Raw genomic sequence first — 27,024 nt, 5'->3', positions numbered from 1 at the left:
ATGTGAATGCTTCACTCCTTCTTTAAAAGGGGAACAAGAATACCCTTGGCAGGGAATAGGGAGGCAAAGTTTAGAACAGAGGCAGAAGGAACACCTATTCAGAGCCTGCCCCACATGTGGCCCATACATATACAGCCACCAAACTAGATAATATGGACGAACCAAAGAAGTGCAGGCTGACAGGAACTGGATGTAGATCTCTCCTGAGAGACACAGCCACAATACAGCAAACACATAGGCAAATACCAGCAGCAAACCACTGAACTGAGAACAGGACCTCCATTGAAGGAATCAGAGAAAGAACTGGAAGAGCTTGAAGGGGCTCGAGATCCCATATGAACAACAATGCCAACTAACCAGAGTTTCCAGGGACTAAGCCACTACCCAAAGACTATACATGGACTGACCCTGGACTCTGACCTCATAGGTAGCACTGAATATACTAATAAGATCACCAGTGTAAGGGGAAGCCCTGGGTCCTGCTAAGACTGAACCCCCAGTGAACGTGATTGTTGGGGGGAGGGCGGCAATGGGGGGGAGGATGGGAGGGGAACACCCATAAAGAAGGGGAGGGGGAGGGGTTGGGGGATGTTGGCCCGGAAACCGGGAAAGTGAGTAACACTCGAAATGTGAATAAGAAATACTCAAGTTAATAAAAAAAAATGGTCTTGGTGGAAAAAATTGACATATTTTGATGCTGGTAGAAAAAATATAGATGAAAATAGATTTGTAATTTGGAAATTGAGCATGCACACAGAAAGTCATGAAGGGAAAAGAAGGTTTATTGAAATGAGAAATGAGATACTAGCAAGGTCGGCAACAGATAATGGTGATGTAGGTGCTGAAACCAGCAATGTACTTGCTACATTTGTGTCAGTGTGCCATAATGAAATCCAAATTAAAAGAAATAATAATTATTAATGACAAAACCATGGATAAATCTGTACTACTGGAAATTTCATTCGCACTTTTTTTTGGTTATTTGATTTATATAAGTTCCAATGTTATCCCTCTCCCAGGTTTCCACTCGACAAACCCCTATACCATTCCCCCTCCCTACTGCTTCAATGATGGTATGCCCCCATCCACCTACTCACTACTGCCTCACAGCCCTAGCATTCTCCTATACTGGGGCATTGAGCCTTCACAAGATCAAGATCCTCCCCTCCCACTGGTTGTAGATAAGGTTATCTTTCACTACATATGCAGACAAAGCAATTGGTCCCTCCATGTGCACTCTGGTTGGCTGTTTAGTCTGTGGGAGCTCTGGGCTGTCTGGTTGGTTGATATCATTGTTCTTCCTATGGAGTTGCAAACCCCTTCAGCTCCTTCCTCCTTCCCCTAACTCCTCCATTGGGGTCCCTGTGTTCTGTCTGATGGTTGGCTGCAAACATTCACATATGTATTGGTCAAGCACTGACACAGCCTCTCAAGGGACAGCTATATTAGGCTCTTGTCAGCAAGTACTTCTAGGGAAAAAGCAATAGTAACTGCCTATGACAGGAATTCCCAGGAGGGGCAGTTTCTGGATGGCCTTTCCTTCCCTCTCTCCTCCATTCTTTGTTCCTGTATTTCCTTTAGACAGGAGCAATTCTGGGCTAAAATTTTTGACATGGGTGGGTGGTCCCTCACTCTTGAAAGACAACTTTATATTCTTATGAAAGAATTCTTTTTTTTTTTTTTGGTTCTTTTTTTCGGAGCTGGGGACCGAACCCAGGGCCTTGAGCCTCCTAGGCAAGTGCCCTACCACTGAGCTAAATCCCCAACCCCATGAAAGAATTCTTTATTCACATTTGTATAGATACAGGTCTCAGCACTCTAGGACAGCCTTTAACAACCAGAAATCATGTATATGAAAAACACTGACTTTGAAGTGTTCAGCAATATCCAGTGCAAAACACTAAAATTATATGTGTCATTAAAACACATAATGGGGCATATCATAATCCAAACCAATGAGTTGCCTACATATGCTCTGCTTTCTTATAGTCCAAATTCACTGAAAGAGGTTCATGAGTGTATAATCCTCAAGAAACTCTCCAATGGTCAGTGTTGATTCTAGAATGCTAGCAAAAATAGATGGGTAGAAAGATTTTTTTAATCAAAGTTTACACATTAGAACACAGTGATGCTTCACAGTCACTATTTAATTCTAAGATACTAAGAAGATATTTCTAAACAACACTTCCTCACCCCCAGTACTGTAGTGTAAAATGAGAAAAACAAAGATAATGTAGAATATTTGGGTCAGCCATATTATTAAATTGAAATATCTGAGGATCAGGGAGGAAGATGATCATTTGGAATTCAAATATTAAGACACCTTTCACATTGTTATTGATTGTTTGAAAAGTAGAGTTCCAGCAACTGAACCACCAACCAGAGAGCACACACAGGGACTCACAGTTCCATCTGGATATGTAGCAGAGGTCTTTCTTATCTAGCATCACGGGAAGGGGTGCTGCTTGGTATTGTAGAGGCTTGATGACCCAGGGTAGGGGGATGATAGGGTGCTGAGCAGGAGTGGGTGGGTGGATGGGGTATACCCTCATAGAGGTATGGAGAGGATGGAGGGACAATGATATCAACCAACCAGACCCCCCCCCAGAGCTCCTATGGACTAAACAGCCAACCAAAGAGTACACATGAAGGAACCAATTGTTTTGTTTGTGATGGAAGCAACTGGGAAGAATCATAAAATGTGAGATGTAAATAAATAAAATAACCAATAAAAAGAGAGAAAAAAAGAAAGAAAGCACACAGCATGGCACTGTGTCTGGATCTTGTTGAACCTTTAAAACTCAATCTTTGTCATAGAAATTAAGTGTGGATCTGTGAAGAACTGTATAATTTTGGATAGAAATGGATTAAATATGTTTCTGATTTAGTCTGTTTCTTGATTCTCAAGACAATGGAAGCACAGGCTTTGTTTAGATAATCTGTTCATATCACTGCTGTGACATAGTTCATACTGTGCATGATCTGTGGATCTCAATGAGTATATACATGAGACTTCCTTTCTCTGCCTTGAACTTTGTAATACAATGTCTTGTGTTTCCCTAGTAGCTCCAATTGTTGTATTACTGGATGTCTCACTGTGAAACGTCTAATAAAATCCAGTAACATCATTTCAAATTGTGCTCACATAATCATGTTGTTAAAAATTTCCAAGAACCAAATTTGAACACAAGGGCTTTTTTCCAGGTGCTCCTAAACATGAGGATATCATGGCACCTGAGAATAAATTATCCTCCAAAGTATTTACCTACCTGTTTTTATTACATGTGCTGTGGACACCTGTGGCAGGGCTCCAGGGGAAAAAATGTTTGTTTCCTCCAGAGCTCAGGAGCAATCTGAAAAATAAAAAATCAAAAATAAAAAAACAATGAATCATGATTAAGCAACAAACCTCTCCTTTGCCCAGTGAAATAAAAGTTGGTACAAATTTGATGTGCATGGCACTTCACAATCCACTCTGTCAGGGTTTAAGGAAGGAAAAACATGTTCCTTCTGATGGTAGTATTCTTCCTTCTTAACATTCCATTTCTCCTGGCAAATTTCAAGGATCCCAGATGCTTTTGGAGAATAAATTTGAATGAAGTCAAGGATGAAGCCCTTGGGATGACTTGTTCCTTCATCCTCGGAACAGTTCAGAAGCCTATGGACAAAGATTATTTCAACCAGACTCTGAATGTCCTGTAAGTGCATTTGTATTTTCCGTGTAAATGACAACTTGAGTATTTGTTAAGTGCTCTGAGGGCGAAGATTAGGCAATTCCTTGAGTCTTCTGTCCTGTTGCTAAGTCTGAACACCAAGAAACAACATTGATTCTTTTACAAATTCAACCCTATTTTCTCCTTTTAATTAATCCAGTGAAGACTGTTTTTCTTCCAGGTGGATTCTTACACAAAGCCTGGAAGCTGAGAAATAAAGGAGTATATACACTGATCCTTCACATAAAGCCCTCCTTATACAATTTATATTGCACTCTAGACAGTGATGACTTATTGCATTCGATCCCATAATATTTCGTTGTGTTTTATCCCAAGTACATGCAAATAAATGGTCATAAACTTTGCTGACAGTCCTGCTATCAGTGTGCTGAACCAAAACCATATGCTGGTTCCAGTAACACTTCTGGTACACATAGTAGTCAAGAACTTATATACACACAAACTTACTCTCTCAAAATCATTGCATGCAGTCACTTCTTGCCTTCTAAACTTCAAGTTTGCAATAAGAATATCTTTACACTGAGAAATTCATACTTCCTATGAATGCCTAGATAGATATTTTTGTATGCATATGAGCAAGGAATATTTAGGGAATTAGAGGGCAAGACATCCAAGTGTTTTAAAAGATGAAATCCAAAATACCTGTGGCTTCATGCTTTACACTGTTCATGTACAATCACTGGCTTTTATGTTTTACAAAGTTCAGTTAGGCACTTTCTCTTTAGAGAAAAACATTGTTTAAACATATGTAATCAAATGATATGTTTACATTCTTTGATTGGTGAGACTATCAATAACAGTAGTGACTGTCTATGTACCTTGTCACTGGCATGGGTGAGAGTTGTTATGTAGAATAGTCAGAATATTGAAGAACAATGGTACAGGGGTTGTCTATTATTTTTGTCAGTATTTAAGAAACATGTTTTCCCTTTTAATGTCTAAGTTGATTAAACTCTGACCATTTTGTCATATTTATATCTTGTGGACCTTTTTCCATAATTTTAGTAAATATAGATGCAAATGTTGCCAATATGATAGCAATATGAATTTTGGGGATTGCTGGTAGGTGTTTTGAAACAGCCCTTTTACTTCTAGACAGGCTAAGTAACTGATGTTTCCTAAAGTTTATCTGTAGAAAGTAGTTTGAGCATTGTACAACACTTAATCTCAAATTTCTTTTGTGTATTAGTAAAAGTTTTGAGATTTTTGTGTGTGGTAATAAAGAATAGTATAATATGTCCTACTTTATAGAGTATAGAATGTAAATATCATAGGGGTACAATGTTTGATTAAAACCTGATTGTATTTACCTCAATTTAATAATTAACTATATGAGTATGTTAGTGTTTATTGATCAGATTTTGTAAAATGGCAAGAATGAGACAGGAGATAATATTCTTTATATAAACATAAATACAATATGGTATTATTCTAGTCCCACTGTTATGTGACCCACTTTTATTACAAAAATGAGCATATTCTAGACTGTGTACACCAAAAAATGTCTTTTATAAGCATATAATACTGGCACACACAAATATCACTGCAGTTTCCTTATTTTCCTAGTTCCCAGTGGGATGCTAGTATTATTTTTGTGTAACTGTAAAGGATCAAAGATGTTTCCTAGAAACTAATTTATAATGATAAGAAGTACTGAGAGTGAATATATCACATTCTTTTGTAAATAGAAAGTAGGTGAATAGTATTTTGGTGGTGGGACAAGCCTTTAATCTGTGCACTGAGTACCTAGCACAAGTATATACCTGCACATTTGAAGCAACATCAATTTGGATATATTGCCCTCTTATAACCTAAATGAATCGTGCTCAAATAATACAAATATATGTATAGACATGTATCATTTACCAAATGAATATTGAATATTTGAATTTATTTAAAAATAAATCTTTAAAAAAGATTTTCCTCCAGCAAAAGATTGAAAGAAAAAATTAACAAGATGAGAATAGATATGAGGGGAAATGTTAAGAATATTGGCCACTAAATATAAGTGATTGTTAGTACAGGAACCAAATGTTGCTTCAAAAAGACGACTATGCACTGATAAATCATGTTTACACTTCCTTAATGATTATGTTAACTTCCCCAAAAAATCATGAACTCAATGACTCCCATGCATTTTTATATTGCTCAATAATTTCAAATGGAAGACATGATTAAAATTACTGCTTTGTCAATATATGTGGTTTTCTCTTTACCTTCTGATCAAGCACTCAAAAACAGACATAGAAATGCTCTCTGTGGATGAGAGCAACACCATACCTTATTTATGGGAGACATAGTCATGAATTTTTAAAGTGTTTGGTATTTTCCAGGTTCTCATGTCAATCCAACCTCACAACAAAAGTCATTTGGTTCCATCAAATGATGTCAGAAGCAGAAATTTTCATTATAGAATAGTGCTTCTATTGAGTACAAATGATTATGTATAGACATCTGTCCATAATAAACACTGTACTCTTTTACAGAAAAACAACTACAAACCACACATTTGCTTTGGCATTGGCCTTTGCAGTGGATGAAATCAACAGTAATCCTGATCTTTTACCAAATATGTCTCTGATTATAAAATACAATTTGGGCCATTGTGATGGACAAACACCAACAATTCCACCCGATTTATTTTACCCAAATAATCATCAGCCTTTCCCTAATTATTTCTGTAATGAAGAGATTATGTGTTTGGTTCTGCTTACAGGACCACACTGGAGCCCATCTTTATATCTCTGGATATTCGTGTATGTCTACTTTTCTCCACATGTGAGTTGTTATAGTCCAGGAATTCTTTTTTTTTTTTATTAACTTGAGTATTTCTTATATACATTTCAAGTGTTATTCCCTTTCCCGGTTTCCGGGCAAACATCCCCCTCCCCCCTCCCCTTCCTTATGGGTGTTCCCCTCCCAACCCTCCCCCCATTGCCGCCCTCCCCCCATAGACTAGTTCACTGGGGGTTCAGTCTTAGCAGGAACCCAGGGCTTCCCCTTCCACTGGTGCTCTTACTAGGATATTCATTGCTACCTATGGGGTCAGAGTCCAGGGTCAGTCCATGTAGAGTCTTTAGGTAGTGGCTTAGTCCCTGGAAGCTCTGGTTGCTTGGCATTGTTGTACATATGGGGTCTCGAGCCCCTTCAAGCTCTTCCAGTTCTTTCTCTGATTCCTTCAACGGGGGTCCTATTCTCAGTTCAGTGGTTTGCTGCTGGAATTCGCCTCTGTATTTGCTGTATTCTGGCTGTGTCTCTCAGGAGCAATCTACATCCGGCTCCTGTCGGGCTGCACTTCTTTGCTTCATCCATCTTGTCTAATTGGGTGGCTCTATATGTATGGGCCACATGTGGGGCAGGCTCTGAATGGGTGTTCCTTCAGTCTCTGTTTTAATCTTTGCCTCTCCCTTCCCTGCCAAGGGTATTCTTTTTCCTCATTTAAAGAAGGAGTGAAGCATTCACATTTTGATCATCCGTCTTGAGTTTCGTTTGTTCTAGGGATCTAGGGTAATTCAAGCATTTGGGCTAATAGCCACTTATCAATGAGTGCATACCATGTATGTCTTTCTGTGATTGGGTTAGCTCACTCAGGATGATATTTTCCAGTTCCAACCATTTGCCTACGAATTTCATAAACTCGTTGTTTTTGAGAGCTGAGTAATATTCCATTGTGTAGATGTACCACATTTTCTGTATCCATTCCTCTGTTGAAGGGCATCTGGGTTCTTTCCATTTTCTGGCTATTATAAATAAGGCTGCAATGAACATAGTGGAGCACGTGTCTCTTTTATATGTTGAGGCATCTTTTGGGTATATGCCCAAGAGAGGTATAGCTGGATCCTCAGGTAGTTCAATGTCCAATTTTCTGAGGAACCTCCAGACTGATTTCCAGAATGGTTGTACCAGTCTGCAATCCCACCAACAATGGAGGAGTGTTCCTCTTTCTCCACATCCTCGCCAGCATCTGCTGTCACCTGAGTTTTTGATCTTAGCCATTCTCACTGGTGTGAGGTGAAATCTCAGGGTTGTTTTGATTTGCATTTCCCTTATGACTAAAGATGTTGAACATTTCTTTAGGTGTTTCTTAGCCATTCGGCATTCCTCAGCTGTGAATTCTTTGTTTAGCTCTGAACCCCATTTTTTAATAGGGTTATTTGTTTCCCTGCGGTCTAACTTCTTGAGTTCTTTGTATATTTTGGATATAAGGCCTCTATCTGTTGTAGGATTGGTAAAGATCTTTTCCCAATCTGTTGGTTGCCGTTTTGTCCTAACCACAGTGTCCTTTGCCTTACAGAAGCTTTGCAGTTTTATGAGATCCCATTTGTCGATTCTTGATCTTAGAGCATAAGCCATTGGTGTTTTGTTCAGGAAATTTTTTCCAGTACCCATGTGTTCCAGATGCTTCCCTAGTTTTTCTTCTATTAGTTTGAGTGTGTCTGGTTTGATGTGGAAGTCCTTGATCCACTTAGTCCAGGAATTCTTAACACCATGTCTCTCTGGGGGACTTTGATAGATATAAAGAAAGTTAATGAATGAGATTGGACTTATGCTTCTGTCAATCTATGTAGTTCCAGGGCACTTACTAATCAGAGATATGATAGGCCTTCTTCTAGGAGCCATCACCAGAAGTTTCCAGAAAGGAGGAATAGAGGAGGTTATGAAGAATTGAGTCTGGCATGGTGGTAGAGAGAATCTTGAAGCCTTGAGTAACTGACAATCAGAGTGTTTCTTTATACAAATCTCAGTAAGCAGAGGCTAATTCACATTGTTCCACATCATAGAAATATTATTTTTGTCCTCAGATATGTTTTATCTTAATCTTGGTTATAAATTTTGATTATCATTGGTAAACTGTGAAATAAAAGCTATCATTTACAATCATGGAGGTGTTTAGTCATCAGTGATAAACTGATGGAACAGAATTATATTTTGAAAACATTTTTCTCTATAGCCCAATTTTAATTCTCTGGAGTATTTTTTGCAAAGTTATGGCAGACCATTCTTAGCCTGGCAGCTTGTGATATTTCAGTGGCATTAGATAGGATGAAAACCTCCAATCCAGTCTGTGGAGTTAGCCATTTTACTACCAACGATAGAGTCAGTGTGCCAATTGCCATTAGATCCTGCGGCAAAAATTTTAGCAACATACTGCTATAGTTGTTACAAGTCGTTTTCTTTAATAATGTAATGATTATGTCATATTTTTGTGGAACTTACACATATGTCTAATCATGATTTTCTTTGGTTTCCTTGACCTAAAATACAAGATGGGATCTTCACACGTGCACTTTCCTAAGAAAGAGGGATTACGAGGTTCTGATTACTTCTTCTTTCATATTTTTCAATATGATTATCTTTCCACCATTATAAGAAACTTTGTATGGAAGAGAAACTTCCACACTATCTAACTTTATTTCTGTATATTTTCTTCAAGAGGTACAATTTATGAGTCCTATATATTTTGCACAATAATTGCCTAGGTATTTACTACTATGAATTTTTTAATCTAATCTAGTGCTAACTTTTTTTTCCTCCATCTTTATTAAATTGGGTAGTTCTTCCTTACATTTCAATTGTGATTCCCTTTCCGGTTCCCAGGCCAACGTCCCCCTAAACGCTCCCCCTCCCCTACTATATGGGTTTCCCCCTCTCCATCCTCCCCTCTTTACGGCCCCCCCAAAATCACGTTCACTGGGGGTTCAGTCTTGGCAGGACCAAGGGCTTCCCCTTCCACTGGTGCTCTTACTAGGCTATTCATTGCTACCTATGCAGTTGGAGCCCAGGGTCAGTCCATGTAGAGTCTTTAGGTAGTGGCTTAGTCCCTGGAAGCTCTGGTTGTTTGGCATTGTTGTTCATATGGGGTCTCAAGCACCTTCAAGCTCTTTCAGTTCTTTCTCTGATTCCTTCAACAGGGGGTCTCATTCTCAATTCAGTGATTTGCTGATGGCATTTGCCTATGTATTTGCTGTATTCTGCCTGTGTCTCTCAGGAGAGATCTACATCCTGTTCCTGTCGGCCTGCACTTCTTTGCTTCATCCATCTTATCTAGTTTGATGGCTGTATATATATGGGCCACAAGTGGGGCAGGCTCTGAATGGGTGTTCCTTCTGCCTCTGTTCTAAACTTTGCCCCCTATTCCCTCTCAAGGGTATTCTTGTTCCCCTTTTTAAAGAAAAATCACATTTTCTACATCCTTCTTGAGTTTCATGTGTTCTGTGCATTTAAGGTAATTCGAATATTTGGGCTAATATCCAAGTATCAATGAATGCATAATATGTGTGTTTTTCTGTGATTGGGTTACCTCATTCAGGATGATATTTTCCAGTGTCATCCATTTCCAATGAATTTCATAAAGTCATTGCTTTCGATAGCAGAGTAGTATTCCATTGTATAGATGTACCACATTTTCTGTATCCATTCCTCTGTTGAAGGGCATCTAGGTTCTTTCCAGCTCCTGGATATTATAAATGAGGCTGCTATGAACATAGTGGAGCCTGTGTATTTTTTATATGTTGGGGCATCTTTTGGGTATGTGCCCAAGAGAGATATAGCTGGGTCCTCAGGAAGTTCAATGTCCAATTTTCTGAGGAACCTCCAGACTGATTTCCAGAGTGGTTGTACCAGTCTGCAATCCCACCAACAATGGAGGAGTGTTCCTCTTTCTCCGCATCCTCGCCAGCATCTGCTGTCACCTGAGTTTTTGATCTTAGCCATTCTCAATGGTGTGAGGTGAAATCTCAGGGTTGTTTTGATTTGCATTGCCCTTATGACTAAAGATGTTGAACATTTCTTTAGGTGCCTCTCAGCCATTCAGCACTCGTCCGCTGTGAATTCTTTGTTTAGCTCTGAACCTCATTTTTAATAGGGTTATTTGTCTCCCTTCATTCTAACTTCTTGAGTGCTTTGTATATTTTGGATATGAGACTTCTATCAGTTATAGGATTGGTAAAGATCTTTTCCCAATCTGTTGGTTGCCGTTTCATCCTAACAACAGTCTCCTTTGCCTTACATTATCTTCGCAGTTTTATGAGATCCGATTTGTAGATTCTTGATCTTAGAGCATAAGCCATTGGTGTTTTGTTCAGGAAATTTTCTCCAGTGCCCATGTGTGCCAGATGCTTCTTCACTTTTTCTTCTATTAGTTTGAGTGTATCTGGTTTGATGTGGAGGTCCTTGATCCATTTGGACTTAAGCTTTGTACAGGGTGATAAGCATGGATCGATCTGCATTCTTCTACATGTTGACCTCCAGTTGAACCAGCACCATTTGCTGAAAATGCTATCTTTTTTCCATTGGATGGTTTTGGCTCTTTTGTCAAAAATCAAGTGCCCATAGGTGTGTGGGTTCATTTCTGGGTCCTCAATTCTATTCCACTTGTCTATCTGTCTGTCTCTGTACCAATACCATACAGTTTTTATTACTATTGCTCTGAAATACTACTTAAGTTCAGGAATAGTGATTCCCCTGGAAGTCCTTTTATACTTGAGGATAGTTTTAGCTATCCCAGGTTTTTTTTTATTCCGGATGAATTTGCAAAATATTCTGTCTAACTCTATGAAGAGTTGGGTTGGAATTTTGATGGGGATTGCATTGAATCTGTAGATCGCTTTTGATAAAGTGGCCATTTTTACTATATTAATCCTGGCAATCCATGAGCATGTGAGATCTTTCCATCCTCTGAGATCTTCTTTAATTTCTTTCTTCAGAGGCTTGATGTTCTTATCATACAGATTTTTCACTTGCTTGGTTAAAGCCACATCGAAGTATTTTATATTATTTGGGACTGTTATGTTGGGTGTCATTTCCCTAAATTCTTTCTCAGTTTGTTTCTCTTTTGTGTAGAGGAAGACTACTGATTTATTTGAGTGAATTTTATACCCAGTCACTTTGCTGAAGGTGTTTATCAGCTTTAGTAGTTCTCTGGTGGAACTTTTGGGATCACTTAAATATACTATCATATCATCTGCAAATAGTGATATTTTGACTTCTTATTTTTTAGTCTGTATCCCTTTGATCTCCTTTTGTTGTCTGATTGCTCTGGTTAGGACTTCGAGAACTATATTGAATAAGTAGGGAGAGAGTGGGCAGCCTTGTCTATTCCCTGATTTTAGTGGGATTGCTTCAAGTTTCTCTCCATTTAGTTTAATGTTAGCAACTGGTTTGCTGTATATGGCTTTTACTATGTTTAGGTATGGGCCTTGAATTCCTATTCTTTCCAGGACTTTTATCATGAAGGGGTGTTGAATTTTGTCAAATGCTTTCTCAGCGTCTAATGAAATGATCATGTGGTTTTGTTCTTTCAGTTTGTTTATATAATGGATCACGTTGATGGTTTTCTGTATATTAAACCATCCCTGCATGCCTGGGATGAAGCCTACTTGATCATGGTGGATGATTGTTTTGATGTGCTCTTGGATTCGGTTTGCCAGAATTTTATTGAGTATTTTAGCGTCAATATTCATAAGGGAAATTGGTCTGAGGTTCTTTTTTGTTGTGTCTTTGTGTGGTTTAGGTATAAGAGTAATTGGGGCTTCATAGAAGGAATTTGATAGCGCTCCATCTGTTTCAATTTCGTGGAATAGTTTGGATAGTAAGGGTATGAGGTCTTCTATGAAGGCCTGATAGAATTCTGTACTGAACTTGTCTGAACCTGGGCACTTTTTGGTTGGGAGACTTTTAATGACTACTTCTATTTAGGAGTTATGGGGTTGTTTAAATGGTTTATCTGTTCCTGATTTAACTTTGGTACCTGGTATCTGTCTAGGAAATTGTCCATTTCCTACAGATTTTCAAGTTTTGTTGAATATAGGCTTTTGTAGTAGGATCCGATGATTTTTTTTAATTTCCTGTTTCTGTAGTTATGTCTCCCTTTTCATTTCTGATTTTGTTAATTTGGACACACTCTCTGTGTCCTCTCGTTAGTCTGGCTAAGGGTTTATCTATCTTGTTGATTTTCTCAAAGAACCAACTTTTGGTTCTGTTGATTCTTTCTATGGTCCTTTTTGTTTATATTCGGCTGATTTCAGCTCTGAGTTTGATTATTTCCTGCCTTCTTCTCCTCCTGGGTGTGTTCGCATCTTTTTGTTCTAGAGTTTTAGGTGTGCTGTCTAGCTCCTCATATATGCTCGCTCCTGTTTCTTTCTGCAGTCACTCAGAACTATGAGTTTTCCTCTTAGCACAGCTTTCATTGTGTCCCATAAGTTTGGGTATGTTGTACCTTCATTTTCATTAAATTCTAAGAAGTCTTTAATTTCTTTCTTTTTTGATCCTTGACCAGGTTATCCTTAGGTAAAGCATTGTTCAATTTCCATGTATATGTGTGTATTCTTTCCTTATTGTTATTGAAGACCAGCTTTAGCCCATGATGGTCTAATAGGACACATGGGATTATTTCTATTTTTCTTTATCATTTGAAGCCGTTTTATGACCGATTATATGGACAATTTTGGAGAAAGTACCATGAGGTGGTGAGAAGAAGGTATATCCTTTTCTTTTAGGATAGAATAATCTATAAATATCTGTTAAATCCATTTGGTTCATGATTTCTGTTAGTCTGTCTGTGTCTCTGTTTAATTTCTGTTTCCATGATCTGTCCATTAATGAGAGTGGGGTGTTGAAATCTCCTACTATTATTGTGTGAGGTGCAATGTGTGCTTTGATCTTTAGTAAGGTTTCTTTTATGTATATAGGTGCCCTTGTATTTGGAGCATAGATATTTAGGATTGAGAATTTATCTTGGTGGATTTTTCCTTTGATGAATATGAAGTGTCCTTCCTTATCTTTTTTGATGACTTTTGGTTGAAAATCAATTTTATTCGATGTTAGAATGGCTACTCTAGGGGCTGGGGATTTAGCTCAGTGGTAGAGCGCTTACCTAGGAAGCGCAAGGCCCTGGGTTCGGTCCCCAGCTCCGAAAAAAAAAAAAGAACCAAAAAAAAAAAAAAAAAAAAAAAAGAATGGCTACTCTAGCTTGCTTCTTCAAACCATTTGTTTGGAAAGTTGTTTTTCAGCCTTTGACTCTGAGGTAGTATCTGTCTTTGTCTCTGAGGTGTGTTTCCTGTAGGCAGCAAAATGTTGGGTCCTCATTGCATATCCAGTTTGTCAATCTGTGTCTTTTAATGGGGAATTGAGTCCATTGATGTTGAGAGATATTAAGGAATAGTGATCTTTGCTTCCTGTTATATTCATATTTGGATGTGAGATTATGTTTGTGTGCTTTTCTTCTCTTTGTTTTGTTGCCAGATGATTAGTTTCTTGCTTTTTCTAGGGTGTAGCTTGTCTCTTTGTGTTGGGCTTTACCATTTATCATCTTTTGTAGGGCTGGATTTGTAGAAAGATATTGTGTAAATTTGGTTTTGTCGTGGAATATCTTGGTTTCTCCATCTATGTTAATTGAGAGTTTTGCTGGATTGGAGTAATTGGAGTAATCTGGGCTGGCATTTGTGTTCTCTCAGGGTCTGTATGACATCTGTCCAGGATCTTCTGGCTTTCATAGTCTCTGGTGAGAAGTCTGGTGTAATTCTGATAGGTCTGTCTTTTTATGTTACTTGAACTTTTTCCCTTAATGCTTTTACTATCCTTTCTTTTTGTGTGTGTGCATTTGGTGTTTTGACTATTATGTGACGGGAGGAGTTTCTTTTCTGTCCCAATCTATTTGGAGTTCGTTGGCTTTTTGTATGTTTATGGGCTTCTCTTTCTTTAGGTTAGGAAAGTTTTCTTCTATGATTTTGTTGAAGATATTTACTGGTCCTTTGAGTTGGGAGTCTTCACTCTCTTCTATACCTATTATCCTTAGGTTTGATCTTCTCATTATGTCCTAGATTTCCTATATATTTTGAGTCAGTACCTTTTTCCGTTTTACATTATCTTTGACCATTGTGTCGATGATTTCTATGGAATCTTCTGCTCCTGAGATTCTCTATTCTATCTCTTGCATTCTATTGGTAATGCTAATCTCTACGGCTCCTTGTCTCTTCCTTTGGTTTTCTATATCCAGGGTTGTCTCCCTTTGTGCTTTCTTTATTGCTTCTATTTCTATTTTTAATTCCTTCACCTGTTTGATTGTGTTTTCCTGTAATTTTTTCAGGGATTTTTGCATTTTCTCTCTATAGGCTTCTGCTTGTTTATTTGTGTTTTCCTGTATTTCTCTAAGGGAGTTCTTTATGTCTTTGTTAAAGTCCTCCACAATCAATGTGATTTTAAATCTAGATCTTGCTCTTCTGGTGTGTTTGGATATTCAGTGTTTCCTTTGGTGGGAAGATTGGGCTCCGATGATGTCATGTAGTCTTGGTTTCTGTTGCTTGGGTTCCTTTGCTTGGCTCTTGCCATCACTTTGTCTCTTGTATTACCTTGTTCTGCTATTTCTGACAGTGGTTAGACCATACTATAGTCCTGTGTTTCAGGAGTGCTGTAGACCTGTTTTCCTGCTCTCTTACAGCCAGTTATGTGAACAGAGTGTTCTGCTTTCAGGCGTGTAGTCCTTCCTGTCTACTGGTCTTCAGGTGTTCATGTGGGCGTGTGTCCTAAGTTCAGCAGGCAGGTCACTTAGAGCAGAAAATTTGGTCTTACCTCTGGTCTTGGGCCTGGAGTCACTCCTCAGAGCCAGGTTTCAACTCTCTGGGTGGGCAGCAACTAGAAGGGCCTGCCCCGCCTTCACTCAGGACCCTGTGCACAAGGGGCCCGGATGGTGCTAGGCGTTTTCCTCTGGAGTCAGAAATGTGGGCAGAGAGTACTCTCCTCTGACATGCCAAGCGTGTCTGCCCCTTTGAATGTCTAGCTTTCCCTCCCACGGTATTTGGGTGCAGGGAGCTGTTTGACCAGATCCCTTCAGATCCAGGCAGTGTTGTCTGCAGCGTTAAGTGCTCCTATCTTCCTGTTCCCAGAGGCCCTATTCAGTTTCCTCTTGGGCCAGGGATGTGGGCAAGGCTGGGCAGTACTGGCGGTCTCTCCTGCCCTGCAGTCCCAGGAGTGCCCACCTATCTGGGCTTTCTCTCCCTCGGGGTTTGAGAGCAGGGAGCTGTGGGCCGGAATCAGTGAGGTTTGGGCCCCAGCTAGAAACCATAGTGCTAACATTTTTACACTGCCAAAATTTGCTTATAATTTTAAATTTATTTTTTTTCTGATTAACCGTTTCCTGGGGAAGCACAGAGGTATATATTCTCAGAGTATTTTGGAGCCCTGTCCTAAAAAGTTGATCTCTGAAATCTTTACATGAGTCATAACCTCTAGTATACAAAGAATAGCTTCAAGTAGTTCAAGATATATATGTGAATATATATATGCACATGTGTGTGTGTGTGTGTATTTCTGAATGCTAAAGCAGTATTATGTATATGACTTTCCTGTTAAATCATACAAGTATTTCTGGATTAGGTCATGAATGTCTTTTTTAAAAAATATTATTAGTCAAATATCCACAAGTTGTAAGTATATTAAAATCCCTAAAAACATTGAAAACAAAGATATTGAGACTAAAACTGAAAGACAGAACGTAAGTCATTATAACATGCGAATACATTTTATTTCATCTTTGTCAAACAGCTATTCCTGCTGTTCCCATTAGATATCCATGTACCAGGCTTCCATATTTGGTCATTTGAATCAGAGGTGAGAGGAAAAGTCATAGGTAATCAAATATTTGCAGGCAAAGTTGATTACAAATTTTTTAATGCACTTTTCCTCATGCTCTGTGTGTTACAGTTCCTTCAGCTTTCCTATGGACCTTTCTACTCCATCTTCAGTGATAATGAACAATATCCATATCTCTATCAGATGGGCCCAAAGGACTCATCACTAGCATTGGCAATGGTCTCCTTCATACTTTACTTCAAGTGGAACTGGGTTGGACTATTTATCTCAGATGATGATCAAGGCAATCAATTTCTCTCAGAGTTGAAAAAAGAGAGCCAAACCAAGGACATTTGCTTTGCCTTTGTGAACATGGTATCAATCAGTGATGTTTCATACTATCATAAAACTGAAATGTACTACAATTTTGTGATGTCATCCACAAATGTTATTATCATTTATGGGGAAACAAACAGTATTATTGAATTAAGCTTCACAATGTGGTCATCTCCAGTTAAACAGAGAATATGGGTCACCACAAAACAATTTGATTTCCCTACCAGCCAGAGAGACTTAACTCATAGCACATTCTATGGAACCCTTACATTTCTACACCACTATGGTGAGATTCCTGGCTTTAAAAATTTTGTACAGACACGGTACCATCTCAGAAGCACAGATTTATATCTCAGAATACCAGAGTGGAAGTATTTTAACTATGAAGCCTCAGCATCTAACTGTAAAGTACTGAGAAACTATTTATCCAATGTCTCACTGGAATGGCTAATGGAACAGAACTTTGACATGTCCTTTAGTGATTATAGTCACAACATATACAATGCTGTGTATGCCATTGCCTATGCACTCCATGAGAAGAATCTGCAAGAAGTTGAAAATCAAGCAAAAAACAATGGGAAAGGAGAAAATACTCACTGCTTGAAGGTAGACTTTCTTTATTTTTATTGGATATTTTATATATTTACATTTCCCCTGACCTTGAACATCTTTCCCCTGCTTCTATTAGGATGCTCTTACTACTACCCACCCACTCTCACATCAAAATCCTGGCATTGCCTTACATTGTCTATCTCATTCAGATTTTCTAGTTTTGCTGAGTATAGGCTTTTGTAGTAGGATCTGATGATTTTTTGTATTTCTTCAGTTTCTGTTATGTCTTTCTTTTCATTTCTGATTTTAATTTGGATACTGCTTCTGTGCCCTCTGTCTGGCTAAGGGTTTATCTATCTTGCTGATTTTCTCAAAGAACAGATTCCTTGTCTTGTTGACTTTTTATATAGTTCTCCTTGTTTCTACTTGTTTGATTTCAGCCATGTATTTGATTATTTCCTGCCATCTTTTCCTCTTGGGTGTTTATGCTCCTTTTTATTCTAGATCTTTAATGTGTGCTGTCAATCTGCTAGGATATGCACTCTCTGGTTTCTTCTTGGAAGTATTCAGAGCTATGAGTATTCCTCCTAGTACTGCTTTTATGGTGTCACATAAGTTTGGGTATGTTGTGCTTTATTTTCATTGAATTCTTAAGAGTCTTTAATTACTTTATCCCTTCCTTAACCAAGTTATTCTTGAGTATGGCATTGTACAGCTTCCATGTTTATGTGAGCTTTTTTTCATTGTTGTTATTTTTGAACACCAGCCTTAGCCCGTGGTGATCCAATAGGATGCATATTATTTCAATCTTCTTGTACTTGTTTTGTGACCAATTATATGGTCAATTTTAGAAAGGACCATCTGGTTCTGAGAAGAATGTATATTCTTCTGTTTTTGGATCAAGTGTTCTATAAATATCTGTTAAATCCATTTGGTTCATAATTTGTGATAGTTTCATTGTATCTCTGTTTCCATGATATTTCCATTAATGAGAGTGGGGAGTTGAAGTCTCCCACTATTATTGTGTGTGGTACAATGTATGCTTTCGGCTTTAGTAATTTTAGTAATGAATGTGGGTTCATTTGCATTTAGAACATAGATGTTCAGATAGAGAGTTCATCTTGGTAGATCTTTCCGTTGATGACTATGAAATGTCCTTCCTTAATTTTTCTGATAACTTTTGCTTGAAAGTCGATTTTGTTCAATATTAGAATGGTTACTTCAGCTTGTTCCATGGGAACATTTGCTTGGAAAAAATTTCCCAGCCTAGTATTCTGAGGTAATGTCTGTCTTTACATATTCAATTCTCACTGAGGTATGGTTCCTGTATGCATCAAAATGCTGGGTCTTTTTTATATATCCATTCTCTTAGTTTAGGTCTTTTTGCTGGGGAATTAAGTCCAATGATGTTAAGAGATATTAAGGAATACTGGCTGTTGCTTTGTGTTATTTTTGTTATTTGATGTAACTATGTTTCTGTGGCTGCTATCTTTTTTTGGGTTTTTTTGAAACAAGATTACTTCCTAGCTTTTTCTAATATGTAATTTCCTCCCTTTTGTTGGAGTTTTTCATCTATTTTCCTTTGTAGGGCTGGATTCGTGGAAAGATCTTGTGTAAATTTGGTTTTGTCATGGAATATCTTGGTTTCTCCATCTACGTTGAGAATATAGCTGGATATAGTAGCCTGGGCTGGCATTTGTGTTTTCTTAGGGTCTGTCTGACATCTGCCCAGGATCTTCTTTCTTTTTTCTCACTGTTGAGAAGTCTGGTGTAATTCTGACAGGTCTGCTTTTATATGTTACTTGACCATTTTCTCTTACTACTTTCAGTAATCTTTATTTGTTTTTTGCATTTGGTGTTTTAACTATTATGTGATGGTAGAAATTTCTTTTCCAGTCCAATCTCTTTGGAGTTCTGTAGGTGTCTTGTATGTTAATGTGCATCTCTTCTTCAGGTTAGGGAAGTTTTCTTCTATAAATTTTGTCGAATATATTTACTGGTCCTTTAAGTTGGGAGTCTTTACTTTCTTCTATACCTATTATTCTTAGATTTGATCTTCTCATTTTGTCCTGGATTACTTGGATTTCTACATTAGGAGCTGTTTGTATTTTGCATTGTCTTTGACTACTGTGCCAATGTTTTCTATGGTATCTTCTGTCCCTGAGATTCTCTCTTTTATCTCTTGTATTCTGTGGTTGATGCTTCCATCTAAGATTCCTGATCTCTTTCCTAGGTTTTCTTTCTTCAGGATTGTCTTCGTGATTTCTTTATTGTTTCTATTTCCATTTTTAGATCCTGTAAGGTTTTGTTTAATTCCTTCACCTGTTGGATGTGTATTCCCTTTAAGGGCTTCTACCTGTATTCTCCTGTATTTCTTTAAGGGAGTTCTTTATGTTCTTCTTAAAGTCCTCTATCATCGTCATAATATGTGATTTTAAATAAGAATCTTATTTTTCCCTTATGTTGGGGTATCCAGGACTTGCTCTGTGGGAGAACTGGGTCCTGATGATACCAAGTAGCTTTGATTTCTGTTGCTTCATTCCTTGCACTGACCTCTTACCTTCTAGTAATCTCTGATGTTAGTTGATCTTGCTGTCTCTGACTGAGGATTGTCCCTCCTGTGGGTCTGTGAGCCTGTGTTCTTAGGAGTGAAAGCACTCCTGGGAGACCAGCTCTCTCTGGGCTGAATTTGGGTTCAGAGGGCAGTGGGACAGCCTTATCTCTGGGCACATATGCAGGCCAGCAAGGTCCTGTCCCAGATGGCAGGGATGTTCATGTGTCTTGATGCTCCTGGAAGGTCCCTCTTTGAACAGTTATTGGAGCTAAAGTGGGGACTCACCTGTGGATTGAGGAGTGAGATCACTCCTGGGATATCCACTCTCTCTGGGCAGGATTTGTTCTGGAGGCTGTGGGAGAGCCTTAGCTCTGGGTGCAGATGGAGACTGGAAGGATCTGTAGAGTTTCTTCTAATGGACGATGTTTGATATCTTCCATTGCCTAGACATTTAGAATCTCTCAGATGCCCACACATATTGAAATAGGAAATATTTTCCAATATAGATTGGTTTCTGAAACTTTTTTCTAAAGAAAAGGGAAATCTCGTGACTGTTATAAATGTGAATGAAAAAAAAAAAAGGGGCACAGTTTATCAATTGAAAATTTTGGTTTCATACAGAGCACTCGAATTTCCATCAGCATACCCCTTCCAATATTTGATATAAACAGATTGTCCTCATAAATTTTCTCCATGATGAGATGAGTTTTTATTTATAGTCATCAATTATATGGAAATATTTTTAAGGAATGGTTTTCATTAGGGTCCTCCAGGGATTCTGCCCCAGTGTTGGTTCTGGGTAACTTACTTGGTATTCTGAAAGTAATTTAATGGAAGTGTTAATATTCAGTTCCATCTATAAAATTTGTTCATATGTTTGAGTGCATCTTTGTTACCGTGTATAATTATATTTTTATTCTTCCTGTGTATCTGTGTTTATATGTTTTGCTTTGTACATACATGTTTATCTCTCTGTATGACTATGGAAGTGAATAACTATTTTTCTATGTATTAATTCCTTTCTATAAGTGTGGCTTTTTATGTGTGTGGTTTTTTGTGTTTTTGCCAGAGAATGTGTCTTTGTGTGCCACTGAATGTATTTTGTAATGTTTTGAATGTGCTTACACATATTTGTATCTGCTTTACTGTTACGTGTCTGCCTATTTCTTTGTGGTTATCTTGGGCTTTGCCTGCCTTTTTGTTATTATGAGTGAGTAAAAAATTCTTTGTGAGTCAGTACCATTTTGGGCTGGAACATATATTTATGCCTCTCCTTGTATGTTGCTGTCAAGCTGTTCTGTGTGCGTGTCAGTGTGTGTAGATATGTGCATGTACATGTGGGGGGTGTCAGTGTATGTATTTTCTGTGATTTCATATCTATGTTTTTAGTTGAGTGCATATGTATGTCTCTTTGTGCCTGGATTTTTACACATTGTGTCAACATATATGTATATTTCTATGGAAATAAGTTTACAGGTGTACTTTATATGTGCCTCAGAAAAGACCTGCGTCTCTCTGTGTGTAAATATGTGTGTGTGTGTGTGTGTGTGTTTATGTGTGTGTTACCAACCTGTTTTGTTTCTGTATTTATGTCTGTTTTTGTTTGGTAGTCTTCTCTGAGAGAAATGAATTTCTTGGAATATTATGATAATTTCATTTATCCAATACCTTTGTTGTTATTTTCTTTTTCATTTTTGAATGATATTGCCTTTGTTATGAAATTAGAATATATTTTATGACTTTAAGGAACGGTATATACATTATACTGAAATGCTTGTCTTTTAGCTAAACTCATTTCTGAGAAAGACCCACTTCACTAATCCTCTTGGGAACAGAGTGATTATGAAACAGAGAGAAATAGTGCATGAAGACTATGACATTTTTCACATGTGGAATTTCTCACAACGCCTTGGGATTAAGGTGAAGATAGGACAATTCAGCCCATATTTTCCACAGGGTCAACAGTTACACTTATATGTAGACATGACTGAATTGGCTACAGGAAGTAGAAAGGTAGGTGTGTATTAAATTATCGATTTATAATACAGAGTAGTAAACACTTTCATGTGGATACACTATAACATATTGAAATGAAATATTTTGTCACATCAGGAACCAATTTCTAGGTTCCTGTATTTTGTTTCTTTATTCATTTTTGACATATATTTACTAATTCTTTGAAAATTTTCTACATGCATAAAATATACCTTTTTCTTATCAGAAAAATTTTCTGAAATTTAAGGACTATAAAAATTTCTTCACCACAGTTTGATACTCTTTTCTTAAATTTAAATAATATTCTCTTCATATAATTTTTGTTGTTATACAATTATCTCCTCCATTACCTTAAACATCTGGAACACAAATTGATAAGAGTGAGACTAATGTTACAGTAATGAAACCATAAGATTCATAATTGCTAACACTTGTCATTAACCCAAAAATGTTTTTCCATATCACAGGAAGACATTTACCAAGTTCACTAATTTACACAGTTACAGAAATTCATATTCAAAGAAACATCTTCAAGTTTTAAAAAAACTTGAAGAACCTCTTCATACTTTTAAGTAAGAAGGACAAAATTTCAAAGGAACCTATAGACAGCACTAGAACAACAGGCAAAGAAATGGCTATTAAAACACATCAAATACAGCAATAACAGCAACCAGACAAATAAAAAAATTTCAGTTATACTTGAATTTTTTTTATTAACTTGAGTATATCTTATATACATTTCGAGTGTTATTCCCTTTCCCGGTTTCCGGGCAAATATCCTCCTCCCCCCTCCCCTTCCAGATGGGTGTTCCCCTCCCAACCCTCCCCCCATTGCCGCCCTCCCCCCAACAGTCTAGTTCACTGGGGTTTCAGTCTTAGCAGGACCCAGGGCTTCCCCTTCCACTGGTGTTCTTACTAGGATATTCATTGCTACCTATGAGGTCAGAGTCCAGGGTCAGTCCATGTATAGTCTTTAGGTAGTGGCTTAGTCCCTGAAAGCTCTGGTTGGTTGGCATTGTTGTACATATGGGGTCTCAAGACCCTTCAAGCTCTTCCAGTTCTTTCTCTGATTCCTTCAACGGGGGTCCTATTCTCATTTCAGTGGTTTGCTGCTGGAATTCGCCTCTGTATTTGCTGTATTCTGGCTGTGTCTCTCAGGAGAGATCTACATCCGGCTCCTGTCGGTCTGCACTTGTTTGCTTCATCCATCTTGTCTAATTGGGTGGCTGTATATGTATGGGCCACATGTGGGGCAGGCTCTGAATGGGTGTTCCTTCAGTCTCTGTTTTAATCTTTGCCTCTCTATTCCCTGCCAAGGGTATTCTTGTTCCCCTTTTAAAGAAGGAGTGAAGCATTCACATTTTGATCATCCGTCTTGACTTTCATTTGTTCTAGGCATCTAGGGTAATTCAAGCATTTGGGCTAATAGCCACTTATGATTGAGTGCATACCATGTATGTCTTTCTGTGATTGGGTTAGCTCACTCAGGATGATATTTTCCAGTTCCAAACATTTGCCTACGAATTTCATAAACTCATTGTTTTTGAGAGCTGAGTAATATTCCATTGTGTAGATGTACCACATTTTCTGTATCCATTCCTCTGTTGAAGGGCATCTGGGTTCTTTCCAGCTTCTGGCTATTATAAATAAGGCTGCGATGAACATAGTGGAGCACGTGTCTCTTTTATATGTTGAGGCATCTTTTGGGTATATGCCCAAGAGAGGTATAGCTGGATCCTCAGGCAGTTCAATGTCCAATTTTCTGAGGAACCTCCAGACTGATTTCCAGAATGGTTGTACCAGTCTGCAATCCCACCAACAATGGAGGAGTGTTCCTCTTTCTCCACATCCTCGCCAGCATCTGCTGTCACCTGAGTTTTTGATCTTAGCCATTCTCACTGGTGTGAGGTGAAATCTCAGGGTTGTTTTGATTTGCATTTCCCTTATGACTAAAGATGTTGAACATTTCTTTAGGTGTTTCTCAGCCATTCGGCATTCCTCAGCTGTGAACTGTTTATTTAGCTCTGACCCACATTTTTTAATAGGGTTATTTGTCTCCCTGCGGTCTAACTTCTTGAGTTCTTTGTATATTTTGGATATAAGGCCTCTATCTGTTGTAGGATTGGTAAAGATCTTTTCCCAATCTGTTTGTTGCTGTTTTGTCCTAACCACAGTGTCCTTTGCCTTACAGAAGCTTTGCAGTTTTATGAGATCCCACTTGACGATTCTTGATCTTAGAGCATAAGCCATTGGTGTTTTGTTCAGGAAATTTTTTCCAGTGCCCATGTGTTCCAGATGCTTCCTTAGTTTTTCTTCTATTAGTTTGAGTGTGTCTGGTTTGATGTGGAGGTCCTTGATCCACTTGGACTTAAGCTTTGTACAGGGTGATAAGCATGGATCGATCTGCATTCTTCTACATATTGACCTCCAGTTGAACCAGCACCATTTGCTGAAAATGCTCTTTTTTCCATTGGATGGTTTTGGCTCCTTTGTCAAAAATCAAGTGACCATAGGTGTGTGGGTTCATTTCTGGGTCTTCAGTTCTACTCCATTCCTCTATCTGTCTGTCTCTGTACGAATACCAGGCAGTTTTTATCACTATTGCTCTGTAATACTGCTTGAGTTCAGGGATAGTGATTCCCCCTGAAGTCCTTTTATTGTTGAGGATAGTTTTAGCTATCCTGGGTTTTTTGTTATTCCAGATGAATTTGAAAATTGTTCTGTCTAACTCTTTGAAGAATTGGATTGGTATTTTGATGGGGATTGCACTGAATCTGTACATCACTTTTGGTAAAATGGCCATTTTTACTATATTAATCCTGCCAATCCATGAGCATGGGAGATCTTTCTATCTTCTGAGATCTTCAATTTCTTTCTTCAGAGTCTTGAAGTTCTTATTGTACAGATCTTTTACTTGCTTGGTTAAAGTGACACCGAGGTACTTTATATTATTTGGTCTATTATGACGGGTGTCGTTTCCCTAATTTCTTGCTCGGCTTGTTTCTCTTTTGTGTAGAGGAAGGCTACTGATTTATTTGAGTTAATTTTATACCCAGCCACTTTGCTGAAGTTGTTTATCAGCTTTAGTAGTTCTCTGGTGGAACTTTTGGGATCACTTAAATATACTATCATATCATCTGCAAATAGTGATATTTTGACTTCTTCTTTTCTGATCTCTATCCCCTTGACCTCCTTTTGTTGTCTGATTGCTCTGGCCAGAACTTCAAGAACTATATTGAATAAGTAGGGAGAGAGTGGGCAGCCTTGTCTATTCCCTGATTTTAGTGGGATTGCTTCAAGTTTCTCTCCATTTAATTTAATGTTAGCAACTGGTTTGCTGTATATGGCTTTTACTATGTTTAGGTATGGGCCTTGAATTCCTATTCTTTCCAGGACTTTTATCATGAAGGGGTGTTGAATTTTGTCAAATGCTTTCTCAGCGTCTAATGAAATGATCATGTGGTTTTGTTCTTTCAGTTTGTTTGTACAATGGATCACGTTGATGGTTTTCCGTATATTAAACCATCCCTGCATGCCTGGGATGAAGCCTACTTTATCATGGTGGATGATTGTTTTGATGTGCTCTTGGATTCGGTTTGCCAGAATTTTATTGAGTATTTTTGCGTCGATATTCATAAGGGAAATTGGTCTGAAGTTCTCTTTCTTTGTTGGGGCTTTGTGTGGTTTAGGTATAAGAGTAATTGTGGCTTCATAGAAGGTTTTCGGTAGTGCTCCATCTGTTTCAAATTTGTGGAATAGTTTGGATGGTATTGGTATGAGGTCTTCTATGAAGGTCTGATAGAATTCTGCACTAAACCCGTCTGGACCTGGGCTCTTTTTGGTTGGGAGACCTTTAATGACTGCTTCTATTTCCTTAGGAGTTATGGGGTTGTTTAACTGCTTTATCTGTTCCTGATTTAACTTCGGTACCTGGTATCTGTCTAGGAAATTGTCCATTTCCTACAGATTTTCAAGTTTTGTTGAATATAGGCTTTTTTTTTTCTTTTTTCTTTTTTTTTTATTAACTTGAGTATTTCTTATATACATTTCGAGTGTTATTCCCTTTCCCGGTATCTGGGCAAACATCACCCTCCCCCCTCCCCTTCCTTATGGGTGTTCCCCTCCCATCCCTCCCCCCATTGCCGCCCTCCCCCCATAGACTAGTTCACTGGGGGTTCAGTCTTAGCAGGACCCAGGGCTTCCCCTTCCCCTTCCCTATCTTACTAGGATATTCATTGCTACCTATGGGGTCAGAGTCCAGGGTCAGTCCATGTATAGTCTTTAGGTAGTGGCTTAGTCCCTGGAAGCTCTGGTTGCTTGGCATTGTTGTACTTTTGGGGTCTCGAGCCCCTTCAAGCTCTTCCAGTTCTTTCTCTGATTCCTTCAATAGGGGACCTATTCTCAGTTCAGTGGTTTGCTGCTGGCATTCACCTCTGTATTTGCTGTATTCTGGCTGTGTCTCTAAGGAGCGATCTACATCGGGCTCCTGTCGGTCTGCACTTCTTTGCTTCATCCATCTTGTCTAATTGGGTTGCTCTATATGTATGGGCCACATGTGGGGCAGGCTCTAAATGGGTGTTCCTTAAGTCTCTGTTTTAATCTTTGCCTCTCCCTTCCCTGCCAAGGGTATTCTTTTTCCTCATTTAAAGAAGGAGTGAAGCATTCACAGTTTGATCATCCGTCTTGACTTTCATTTGTTCTAGGCATCTAGGGTAATTCAAGCATTTGGGCTAATAGCCACTTATCAATGAGTGCATACCATGTATGTGTTTCTGTGATTGGGTTAGCTCACTCAGGATGATATTTTCCAGTTCCAACCATTTGCCTACGAATTTCATAAACTCGTTGTTTTTGATAGCTGAGTAATATTCCATTGTGTAGATGTACCACATTTTCTGTATCCATTCCTCTGTTGAAGGGCATCTGGGTTCTTTCCATTTTCTGGCTATTATAAATAAGGCTGCAATGAACATAGTGGAGCACGTGTCTCTTTTATATGTTGAGGCATCTTTGGGTATATGCCCAAGAGAGGTATAGCTGGATCCTCAGGCAGTTCAATGTCCAATTTTCTGAGGAACCTCTAGACTGATTTCCAGAATGGTTTTACCAGTCTGCAATCCCACCAACAATGGAGGAGTGTTCCTCTTTCTCCACATCCTCGCCAGCATCTGCTGTCACCTGAGTTTTTGATCTTAGCCAATCGCACTGGTGTGAGGTAAATCTCAGGGTTGTTTTGATTTGCATTTCCCTTATGACTAAAGATGTTGAACATTTCTTTAGGTGTTT

The 27,024-nt window shown here is 38.4% G+C and overlaps 1 protein-coding gene across 2 annotated transcripts in view; it reads left to right on the top strand.

Moving 5' to 3' along the window:
• Positions 1-602: 602 nt before the first annotated feature.
• Vom2r66 (vomeronasal 2 receptor, 66) overlaps positions 603-27,024 on the top strand; it is a 42,217-nt gene continuing 15,795 nt past the window's right edge. The window contains exons 1-4 of one of the 2 annotated variants that reach the window (XM_039092604.2): positions 603-3,698; positions 6,221-6,461; positions 16,431-17,243; positions 21,529-21,756. In XM_039092604.2, coding sequence (XP_038948532.1) covers positions 3,502-3,698; positions 6,221-6,461; positions 16,431-17,243; positions 21,529-21,756 — 1,479 coding nt within the window. In that variant the 5' untranslated portion in view covers positions 603-3,501. Of the gene's footprint in view, positions 3,699-6,220; positions 6,513-16,430; positions 17,244-21,528; positions 21,757-27,024 lie in introns of both variants that reach the window. The other variant, XM_039092605.2, reaches the window with a different exon arrangement.

The sequence above is a fragment of the Rattus norvegicus genome, chromosome 14, assembly GCF_036323735.1.
Source record: "Rattus norvegicus strain BN/NHsdMcwi chromosome 14, GRCr8, whole genome shotgun sequence".
NCBI classification, from domain to species: domain Eukaryota; kingdom Metazoa; phylum Chordata; class Mammalia; order Rodentia; family Muridae; genus Rattus; species Rattus norvegicus.
The sequence above is the reverse complement of the archived record's forward strand: the minus strand, read 5'-3'. Positions and strand labels throughout refer to the sequence as shown.